At 43.6% G+C, this 12,135-nt stretch overlaps 2 protein-coding genes across 4 annotated transcripts in view; both read right to left on the reverse strand.

Annotated features, from left to right (window-relative positions):
• CARF (calcium responsive transcription factor) overlaps positions 1-12,135 on the reverse strand; it is a 114,258-nt gene that overhangs the window by 33,602 nt on the left and 68,521 nt on the right. The gene's annotated exons all lie outside the window — the stretch shown is intronic.
• CNBD2 (cyclic nucleotide binding domain containing 2) overlaps positions 725-12,135 on the reverse strand; it is a 38,531-nt gene continuing 27,120 nt past the window's right edge. For all 3 annotated transcript variants that reach the window (XM_083629484.1, XM_083629485.1, XM_083629483.1), the window contains 3 exons: positions 8,125-8,296; positions 4,194-4,333; positions 725-1,404 (listed from right to left, as the gene is read on the reverse strand). In XM_083629484.1, the coding sequence (XP_083485610.1) occupies positions 1,074-1,404; positions 4,194-4,333; positions 8,125-8,296 (643 nt within the window). In that variant the 3' untranslated portion in view covers positions 725-1,073. The remainder of the gene's footprint in view (positions 1,405-4,193; positions 4,334-8,124; positions 8,297-12,135) is intronic.

A 12,135-nucleotide genomic window follows, 5' to 3' on the forward strand; every position in this document is an offset into this window, starting at 1 on the left:
AAGCTGCTGGCTGGGCGCGCGCGCCAAGTTCAAATGTGCAGGCGCGCGGAACAGCAGGAGACCCGGATGGGGAACCAGCTCCTAAAGCCCGCCGGAGGGAGGGAGAAGGCTCAGGGGAATCAGCGGGAGAAGAGGCTAGAAAGGGCGGAACCCCGGCGGGCAGGCGGACCCAGAGGAGGAAGGAGCAGCGGAGAAGGTGGAGCAAGGCTAGAATCTTAAATTGGTGTCAAGAGGGAGGAGACTCAGACGGAGCATCAGTGGTCTGACACTTTAGACGTGGGGCTGCGCGCTGCGGTTCTGGAAGTGAAACTGAACTTCAATAAAGACTTTTATACTTAACAACGAAGCAGCGTTGGTCCTTTGTGAGCTGGGACCTAGGGTAGCTCTGACAGTATGTAACCTGAGGTACCACTGTACTATCTACAGTAGTACTTATATATATTTGCAGGGGAGTGTGTTGAAGCAAGGTTCTTAAGGAGCTCAAAACCCACTTAATGACACAATCTGGATTTGCTGCCATGCCACTGGCCCCCACCCACATGACAGCAACAGCCTGCAAGTCTCCTTAGAGCAAATAGGAAAATGCTCCAGACCACTACTGAATAACATCCTGCTCATGGGAACGAGGAAGAACCCTATGTATGCCTATTCAGAAATAAATCCAAATGAATTCAATGGGAGTTACTCCCAGTGTTCCATTAAACACACTTAAAATGCTGAAGTGTTTCAGTATTAAACATTAAATATAATTTATTGATATATATATGTATATATGGGGATACACAAACACAGAATCTTGAAGGGGAAAAAAATATTCTCTGTATGGCAATACTGGAAGAAAATGAAATTAACTGCTGATTCAGTATTCACACCACAGATCTACTGTAAAAAAAAATAATGTGCTTTCTAACAGAGAAGAAAACTTACATAAAGCAAAGCTGTATATGCATATTTATGTATGAACACACAAACACACACACACACACACACTGCCAGAATTGCTCCTTGATCTTTTTAGACTTGCCCCCCACCATGCCGCTGACCGGTAAATAAAAAAACCTTGAAACAGCTCACTAAAATGCTCCATCCAAAGGAGAACGGAGGACTGTGATGCTATGGATCAGTCTTGGCTGAATAGTTGGCAAACTCTGTTTTCCGTGTTCCGGCCCAACGGGAACGAACTTATACTTCTGCGAGGTAAGTTCTTTTTGGTGGCGCATCTTGCTTAGGTCCAAGACGCCCGCTTGGTTCACGCACCAAGGGTCGTAGATTTCTTCCGTCGGGCACGGATGAGGAGGGTGCACCATCTTCATGAGTTTGGGACGCATGACAACGCCCAGCAGATCTTTCTTAAACGATTCCCAGGAGTTCTGTCTGAGGAAGACTTGACACAGCTCGTCATCACTGAAAAGGGAATTCAAAATTGAGAATAGGGTGGCATCCCCCTGCAGCCAAACAGTTATTAAGTGATTAATTTCAACATACCAATTATTATACATTCCACAGAACTTCACATCTTACACAATCTTTTTGGACTTCCATCAGCACCTCTGATGATCCACCATTTTTATCATTTCTCCTGCATTTCTTAAATTCCTATTGCCTTTAATTATCTTAACTCACAATCCACCTCTTTAACCATTTTTGCAATAATTCAAATAATTTACCTCACAAAACTTCTTGTAAACCTACAAACGTAAACTGGTCATCACAATTACTTTCCAAATAGTCCGTAAATTTACACCAGTCTTCTGTGAATCTCTGGTCCCGCAGGTTTCATATTCTTCCGGTTAGGCCAAACCGTTATTCTCTGCAGGGCCGGATTTAGGTTTGATGAGGCCCTCAGCTACTGAAGGTAATGGGGCCCTTTATATGTCCAGCTGTCCTTTGTCAACAACAAATTTTCACTGTTTTTTGTGTTGAATATATGCTACATGGTAATTTCTGGACCTAATAGGTATCTAAAGCCATTTGCACATAACAAAATATGTATTTTATCAAAGTAATTGTTACAACCAGTCCGTGCAGAATGTAGGCACCCTGTATATAGAAATGAGCAAACCAGTGATATTTTAGGGAGCAGGCTAGCAGGCAGGGCCCATTACAGTGGACCCTTTAGTTATGTACCGCTCTGGATACTTAACTTTCGGGTTAAAAATGCGGCAAACCCGGAAGTTATACTTCAGGGTTTAGCACATGCACAGAAGTGTTCTGTGTGCCACGCGCATGCGCAGAAGCGCTCAATCGCCCTGCATGCGTGCGCAGAAGCGGCACCTCTGCCAACAGACTTTTCAGGATGTGGAACTAATTTAATTTGTATCTGGAGGGTCCACTGTACAGTCATAGGTAAAGGTAAAGGGACCCCTGACCATTAGGTCCAGTCGTGGCCGACTCTGGGGTTGCGGCACTCATCTCGCTTTATTGGCCGAGGGACCTGGCGTACAGTTTCCGGGTCATGTGGCCAGCATGACTAAGCTGCTTCTGGTGAACCAGAGCAGCGCACGGAAACGCCGTTTACCTTCCCGCCGGAGCGGTACCTATTTATCTACTTGCACTTTGAGGTGCTTTCGAACTGCTAGGTTGGCAGGAGCAGGGACCGAGCAATGGGAGCTCACTCCGTCGCGGGGATTCGAACCGCCAACCTCTAGATCAGCAAGTCCTAGGCTCTGTGGTTTAACCCACAGCGCCATCCGCGTCCCATGTATGGTCATACCTCGGGTTAAATATGCTTCAGGTTGAGAGCTTTCAGGTTGCGCTCTGCGGCGACCCGGAAGTAACGGAACGCGTTACTTCCGGGTTTCGCCACTTGCGCAGACTGTCAAAATTACATCACGCGCATGCGCAGAAGCGGCAAATCACGACCCGCAGGCGCGGGTTACGTTCACTTCAGGATGCGAACAGGGATCCAGAATGGGTCCCGTTCGTATCCAGAGGTACCACTGTACTTACATCATACAAGCCTACACAACACAAAACACTGTTGCTGTATGTAGGTTTTATTTGTTTTTTATCTTATATTTTGGAAATGTACATCCATTTTTTCCCCTTTAAATTTTTTTGGGGCCCCCAAGAGAGTGCGGCCCTAAGCTATAGCTTATTGAGCTTATACGTGAATCCAGCACTGCTTCTCTGGGGCAAATGCCAGAGCATCAGTTCTCATTTTCTCCTGGGGAAAAAGACCCATCTAGTCCAGCACTCTGTTCTCACAGCAGCCAACCAGATTTTTCTGGAAAAGCCCACAAGGAGAAACTGAGCACAACAGGACATAGCTGACATATTGAGTATCCATTGATAACCTTTTCCTCCATGAATTGGTCTAATCCCTTTTTAAAGCCATCCAAGTTGGTGGCCATCACTGCATCTCTTGGGATATGCTAGCCCACCTCAAAGCCATGGGGTGGTATTCAAGTAAGTCTTACTCAGAGTAGATCTACTGAAATTAATGGACCTAACTTAGTCATGTTCATTAATTTTAGTGGGCCTGCTCAGAGTAAAACTTAATTGAATACAACCCCATTGGTCCGTTTTGAAAACTGAATGGTGTCATTTAGCTTCTTTTAATTTGTTATCTTGATTTCTTTTTTTTCCAGTTTTGCCAATTCTGCATAGTCCACAAGTTTTTGTATCCATTCTTCTTTCATCGGGACTTCTTATTCTTTCCATCTTTGTGCAAATAACATTCTTGCTGCTGTAGTCGCACACATGAATAAATTTCTATACAGTGGACGCTCGGGTTGCGAACGTGATCCGTGCGGGAGGCGTGTTCACAACCCGCAGCACTGCATCTGTGCATGCGCGGGTTGCGATTTGGCACTTCTGCACATGCGCAAAGTGCAACTTAGCGCTTCTGCGCATGCGCCAAAACCCAGAAGTAACCCGTTCCAGTACTTCCGGGTTCGGTGCAGTGCACAACCCAAAAACACGCAACCTGAAGCGTCTGTAACCCGAGGTATGACTGTACTGTTTAGGTTCTGTTCTGTTCTAAACCTGCTTCTCATTGGCTCCAGCAAACCACATAATATCTGAACACTCCGTACAGATACAGGGAAATAGATTTGTCAAAGGGGCCTCAAACTTAGTCTACAACATAGCACCTGTGTTTCCCTCATTATATAATGGGCTTGACCCCATGAATCACAACCCCCTAATATCTATCTCGCGCCAGCCCACCCCAATGCTTCAGTCGGGCTTACCTGGGATATTTCATCTTTATTTTGCCAAATTTTATCATGGTGGCAGCATCTGCCCATTCCTCAACCTTCTCTTTTTTCAGACGGATTATCTCTGCCCCCTGACTGACCAAAACTATGACACGACTATCTTGCAGATTTGCCTGAGAAGAAATGCAAACCGTGAGGAGATCCTTCCACCAATCTTTGTACAACTTTTGAACAGACCACCTTTAAAAGTACCGTATTTGCAGAGTCTGATTTAATTCGGTTTGGGCTGCCGAAGGCTTGCCACTCCATCTGTACAGAACTGCTGAATGCAAGGAGTACGACAAGGCTGTATATTGTCTCCCTGCTTATTTAACTTATATGCAGAATTCATCATGCGAAAGGCTGGGCTGGATGAATCCCTAGCCGGAATTAAGACTGCCGGAAGAAATATCAACAACCTCAGATATGCAAATGACACAACCTTGATGGCAGAAAGTGAGGAGGAATTATAGAACCTTTTAATGAGGGTGAAAGAGGAGAGCGCAAAATATGGTTTGAAGCTCAACATCACAAAAACGAAGATCATGGCCACTGGTCCCATCACCTCCTGGCAAATAGAAGGGGAAGAAATGGAGGCAGTGAGAGATTTTACTTTCTTGGGCTCCATGATCACTGAAGATGGTGACAGCAGCCGCAAAATTAAAAGACGCCTGTTTCTTGGGAGAAAAGCAATGACAAACCGTATAGTCCGTATAGTCAAAGCTATGGTTTTCCCAGTAGTGATGTATGGAAGTGAGAGCTGGACCATAAAGAAGGCTGATTGCTGAATAATTGATGCTTTTGAATTATGGTGCTGGAGGAGACTCTTGAGAGTCCCATGGACTGCAAGAAGATCAAACCTATCCATTCTGAAGGAAATCAGCCCTGAGTGCTCACTGGAAGGACAGATCGTGAAGCTGAAACTCCAATACTTTGGCCACCTCATGAGAAGAGAAGACTCCCTGGAAAAGACCCTGATGTTGGGAAAGATGGAGGGCACAAGGAGAAGGGGACGGCAGAGGACAAGATGGTTGGACAATGTTCTCGAAGCTACCAGCATGAGTTTGACCAAAGTGCGGGAGGCAGTGGAAGACAGGAGTGCCTGGTGTGCTCTGGTCCAGGGGGTCATGAAGAGTCGGACACGACTAAACGACTGAACAACAACAGCTGAATGCAAGACATTTTCTGGATACAAGGGGCTGGAGTGAAGGAATACCCAAGGCCTCTTTCATGAACATAAACAGGGATGCAAGAGGCAATGTACAGGCAAGATCCGTCCCAGTTCCTCAAGAAGTTCAGCCTCTTGTATTCTTCAGGCTAATTATTGCAAAGGCATTGGATATCTGAAAGGCACTAGGACATTTATTGCAATTTAATCAAAAATCATATAATAAGCGAAATAATTCATTGAACTATTTTAAACTCCTTTTATTCAGGCTTTTGCTGTTCCCCCCACTATTTCATTTCATTTTTAATTTGTAGACCACCTTTCTATCTTACACACAAGGCGGCTTACAGCATCAAAATATACGACAAAGAACACCCTAATAGGTGGAAGGAATTTATTTTGTATAGAAATGTTTTCTTTTATGTATGTTATCTGTTTTGTTATACTGTTGACTGGTGATATTAAAATCAATAAAAATTAATTTTAAAAAACTCCAACAATATGCACCATAGAAGAATGTGACCAATACAAAAAAGTCATAATAAAACATAACTTTAAAATGGAATGACTTTTATCCAATAAAGTAATATTCAGTAATCGGTTAGAATATGATAGCACACCACGAAATGAACTCTCAAAAGGTCAGCAAATAATAAACAAACAGGAATTCACTCTTAACAATTACAATAAGTAATGACTAAACTATTATTGGTAAAAGTAACTGCAAGTCATAATGCATAAAATATCACAGGTGGCTGTTTACTAAGTCCCTGGTCCTCCTAGAACGAAAGTTACAGGGAGGGGGGAGGAAAGGAGCAGGAACTCTTCTATTTTATATATAGATAGATAGGTAGATAGATAGATATCCATTTAATATTATACATTCACATCATCTTTATCCGCTATACCGCCTTGGCTCTTAGAACCTATAGACTTCCTTCCTTCCCGCCTCATGGCTTTCAAAATTAACCTTTATATCATTGCAATTTATACGTTTTCCGATTCTAATTACACTCATTGCAGAATATCTCGAATAAATTAAATAAATATAGAAAGAGCAGAAACTCTTCTAAGCAATTTCTGCAATATGAACCAGCCTGAGTGATCCTGCCTATCACTAAATGAGTGAAACCAATGAGTGGAGTCGGAAAGGCAATTCTTAAGTGAGTTGTTTAGACACCGGCCCATAGGGATCCCCAGAGTCCTAAAGAACTACTGTTTCCTCCTCCCTTTTAATGCAGTTTTTCAGTACAGTGGTACCTTGGGTTAAGAACTTCATTCGTTCTGGAGGTCCGTTCTTAACCTGAAACTGTTCTAAACCTGAGGTACCACTTTAGATAATGGGGCCTCCCGCTGCCGCTGCACAATTTCTGTTCTCATCCTGTAGCAAAGTTCTTAACCCGAGGTACTATTTCTGGGTTAGCGGAGTCTGTAACCTGAAGCGTCTGTAACCCGAGGTACCACTGTAGTCATGAGGTACACCAACTCTTGGAGGCGGAGGCGTCTTCAGTCCCCCAAATTTTTGTTTGAAGGGGGCCCAGCCTGCTGCCCCCCCCAATGTTGAGGGGGCCTGGTACAATGTCATAGGAGGTTGCCCAGGCCTGCACGGTGTCAGGGGGTCACACACACCCAGGCAGAAGGCTTGCACTAGCCTGCACAGCACCGAGAGGCACGTGTGACATCACACAGCGCAAATATGATGTCACACGTGCGCCAAGACCTCCCGATTTGGGGGCAACCCGCCCCTCTGCCCCTGCATGGCAGCCATTTTGTATCTGGTGCCCACAGCACTCTCTCAAATTTCATAATGCGCCCACGAGTTCAAAAAAAAAGTTGATGACCCCTGCTATATAGTCCCACCACGGCCACAAAACATTGGAGATTCATTCCCTGTGTCTGCAGTCATGGGATTGTTGTCTATCACATGACAGTGTATGTTTTCATTCCACAGTGTGGGAAGTGACGGAGACAGGATGTTTTGGTATTACTGTGTTCCATGAAGTGGGACTATTGTCCTTTGTTCTTTCTCTCTTTGCTGTCTGATGAGAAAGAGGAAGGAGCTAATTCAGAATGCTCCGAGTGTATTACATGTAAATAAATGTAGATTAGCCAAAATGCTGTGCTATTGGTTCTGTTACGCAAACTGCGAATGAAGAATGTTAATTGCTCAGATAAGCCTTGGCGTCCAGCCCGCTTCGGCTGCGCAGTTCTGCTAGGCCTCCGGACTTCAAAGGCCACATTCCAAAGGCTCTGAGCAAACGCAGAGATTAAGCAGCGGCAAGAGAAAGCTGCAAGCTCAAATGCTTTCTTCAGTGTGCTTAAATAAAGTCCACTCAGGATCTTAGCAGCTAAAAGCAGTTTTATTTACAGCAGACTATCCATTGTCTATCACAGCGAACAGCATCATGAAAACACGTCCTCTCTCCTCAAAAGCGAAAGTAGAGAGAAAGAACAAAGGCTGGAGACTCTCGGAAATGACGAATCTCCCCCCTCCTAACTTGTACACTCTGAGCTGTTTAACCCTGTAAGCTCAGGTTCTCCTCACTTAGGGACTCTGCGGATCCCTAAGTGTGCTAATGCCTTTTTGCATCAGTCGATGTGATGTTAGGGCAGAAGAAAGCTTTTGAAGCTCCCGAAGGATCGACCAGGAGGGAGAGAACATGCCAGTCGGGCATGTGTCTCTGCCAGGGTCCTACACAAGAGTAGGACGCTCCTAACATGAAAATGTCCGGCTCTATAAGGCTAGAATATACTTACTATCATTTCTCCTTTGCGCAATTCATCCATTCTGATGTATACAGCTGCTGCAACAGAAGTTGGCATCTCGCCATAGGAAGTAGAGTACGTGGGTTCCTTTACGAACTCTCCCGATATAATCTTTTGAACAACCTCCCGATCGTCATCCCCATGATGCTTCTGAATGAATGAACTAGAAATTGAAAAGTGGGGGCACACTTGTTTGTTTCTTTATTTGTTTGATAAAATATATACACCACCTCAAAGCTGTTTAAAAAACGATAAAATGATAAAATAATCACTAAAAAAATTTACAGCCATAATTTAAAATGTACAGAAAGTTAAAACCAGGATAAAAGAGACTAAGGCAATTTAAAACTCATCGAAATGTTCTAAACATCTGGGTAAAGTAAAGGTAAAGGGACCCCTGACCATTAGGTCCAGTCGTGACTGACTCTGGGGTTGCAGCGCTCATCTTGCTTTATTGGCCGAGGGAGCTGGCGTACAGCTTCCGGGTCATGTGGCCAGCATGACTAAGCCACTTCTGGCGAACCAGAGCAGCTCATGGAAACGCCGTTGACCTTCCCACTGGAGCGGTACCTATTTATCTACTTGCACTTTGACATGCTTTCGAACTGCTAGGTTGGCAGGAGCAGGGACCGAGCAACGGGAGCTAACCCAGTCACGGGGATTCAAACCACCGACCTTCTGATTGGCAAGTCCTAGGTTCTGTGGTTTAACCCACAGCGCCACCCGCGTTTCTAAAAAAAAAAAAAGCCTACGGCACCAGGTATTCCCAGGCAATCTCCCATCCAAGTACTAACCAGGCCTGACCCTGCTTAGCTTCCGAGATCAGACAAGATCGGGCGTGTTCAGGGTAGTATGGCCGTAGACAAAAAACATCTGGGTGGGTTTATCTAAATATGAATGCGTTCAGCAGGCACCAAAAAGAATACAGTGAAAGTGCCTGGCTTGATATCAACAGGCGAGGAGTTCCAAAGTGTAAAGGATTGGGTTATTACAAACACGGCGCAGGTATTATGAAGCACCTGTAAAAGTGTCAAATGTAGGCCGCTCTTTGACGGTTCACTGTGCCTTGTGAGATACAAGAACCCTTATCTCGAATTTTTGCACACGGATCAGAGTGAAGAGATCTCCCCACCTGACATTCATGTGATCTCAGGTGAAGGACAGGTGGACATGGTGGTGGGAATGTAAAAAGGTGAAAGGCTTCTGGGAAATGATTTATAATGAACTGAAAAAGATGTTGAAATATACATTTGTTAAGAAACCAGAGGCTTTTCTTTTAGGAATTGTAGGAAATTAAATATGTAAAAAAGATTGTAAACTTTTCCAATACGCAGTAACAGCGGCAAGAATACTCACGGCCCAAAAATGGAAACAGGAAGAATTACCGACGGTTGAAGAATGGAGATTGAAATTGACGGACTTTGCAGAATTGGATAAACTAATGGGGAAGAGTCGATATTTGCGAGACCAGAAGTTCACCGAGGACTGGGGAAAATTTACAGATTATCTGAAAAGTGTATGTGATGAACAGACAACGCTTGTAGGTTTTCAAGAGGTTCTGTGAAAATATGAGGAATATTGTAAAAAAGGGAAGAAGATTGGGGAGGTTATATTTCAAAGGCAATATTAAAATTAGAAAATGTGTGAATAAATAAACAAAACGGAAGATTGGCAGAGAAACTGGGGGAAGTAAAAAAAAAAGATTATGTGATAAATTCTGATGTTGGTTATATAAATTTGTATTTGAAAATGAATAAAAATATTATTAAAAAAAAGAAGGACAGGTGGACATGGTTTGCCCAAAATAATATCGCAGGCCAAATCCAGAGGCCCGGTGGCCCCAAATAGACCCATGGATTGGTGGTTCCATACTACAGGTTTAGCCCCTTGCTGTCAGGGTCTGGGCAGACGAGGAATGAGAGAGACCGCCTCCCCAGCTTGACCCTTCTAGGGAGGAGGAAGAGGAAGACAGTTTAGCAGAAGGAAACTGTTAAGTTGTGGGTGAACATATCAGACAACACAGCGATTCTTCAAACAGCTCTTGTTTATTCACAGGCCAGAACAGAACTGAACTGAAGGGTTCAGCCTGCCTTCTTATATAGCGCTCCACTAGAATGCAACAGTAACCATTTTCTGTAACTATCCAATCACTGAACGTCACTTTCAATCCCTTATTTGCATATGTGGACCTGAGTGAAAACTATCTACAGTATCCCCCTGCTGGCCCAGGGTGAGAACTTCAGTACATAACAGAAACTAATCCATGATAAAATGCTTCCAGATATTTTGTGTAGCTCACCTGCATAGCTGACATAAAACAGCAGAACCGCATTAGCCGGATTTCAGTCTTAGCAATTAGAAAAGGTGACAGATTTACAACAGGGGTTTGAGGGAGGTCACAGCTCAGAGGCAGATGAGGGGAGAAGTTGGGAAATAATGGAGGAGAAGGAGGAAGAGGAAGCAGCGGGGGGGGGGTGACAGCTGACGGACACAGTGTCTTTAGAAAGCATTCCATTTATAATGAATTTTTAAAATTGGTGAAATATACATTTATGAAGAAACCAGAGGCCTTTCTCCTTGGAATAATAGGTTCTGAATTGCCCCCAAAAGATGTAAAAATATTTTTGTATGCCACAACTGCTGCACGGATTTTAATAGCCAAAAAAATGGAAAACACAAGAATTACCAATGGTAGAAGAATGGCAGATGAAGATGATGGACTTTATGGAGCTGGCTGATCTCACTGGGAGAATCCGCGACCAGAAAGAAGAGGAGTATCAAGAAGACTGGAATAAATTTAAAGGTTATTTGAATAAATATTGTAATATTAAAGATTTGTAATTACTTGAAAGAACTAATTAGGCCTAGGATTAAATCAGGATTAAATAAATAAATAAGAAATAGTAGGATAAGGAAAGTTAGGAAATTTGATTATAACTGGAATATTGTTATATGTAATAATGATATTGGAAACTGCTACATTCAATTACAAGGAAGTTCAGTTGGAAGAGATTAGAGGAAGTCAAGTAATAGGTTTATGAAGTTGGAATTTAACCAATTAAAGTTTTATTTATGTATGTGGTGGTGGTATATGTGGGTTTGTAATATTTTATTTTCTTCATTCTTCTTTTTCTCCTTTATATTTTATTAATATTTTCTTCTTTTTTATTATGTTAAAGTTATGTCTTTGTATGAAATGCAATAAATATCATTTGGGGGGGGGGAGGAGAAAGCATTCCAGACCTTCCATCTCCCAGAATCTGGCAAGCCTTGAAAGTAGGAGAGCAAAGAGATCAAAGACAGAGGGCGCTTAGCAGCACCCGTAGAAGTGATGAATGAGGAAGTGGGAGAGACGGGGGTGGATATTCACTCGGGACAACGCCATTATCCAAGAGGCTGGGTTCTATAGCCTCTCTCTGTAAATACTGAATAAAAAGCGGGTGGTAAGAAACATTTCCTTGTCTTTGTGCGTTCCTGGTGTGGCGATCACACAGGGTCCCCGGACGTTTGACGGTCTATTGATCCCTGTGCCACCGCTGTGATTGCTTTCCCGCTGCCACCAACCCATTTCTCTCGGGTACACACGGAGTCCAGACAGTTGTTAACATGAACAAATAATCAAGTTTATTTTATAGGCATGAACAAGTTTATGGTTTCAGTTAATTTTCTTGGCAGTTTCTTAATCTTCGTTTCTTTACTGACCTATACGTTCCTAACAACTTCAAACTGATTATCCCAACTATCTATCTGACTCCACCTAACAGTTCCTCTCACTCTCTCACCACACAACTCGACCAACCCACAGATTATTCCTCCCTCTTCCTTCTCCAACTCCCAACTCTCAGCTGACTTTCACACAACTCCAACTCTCACTCTAACTCCACCTATCAGTTTTCACTGGCCAATCACTTCACACTCATTTAACCCTTTCCTTATGACCCACCTAGGAGGCAAACGCCACACCTGGCAACCGGGCAGCAGTCGCCGGCAGCAGCCTGACAC

This window comes from Podarcis filfolensis, assembly GCF_964270895.1.
Source record: "Podarcis filfolensis genome assembly, chromosome: 1".
Lineage (NCBI taxonomy): Eukaryota > Metazoa > Chordata > Lepidosauria > Squamata > Lacertidae > Podarcis > Podarcis filfolensis.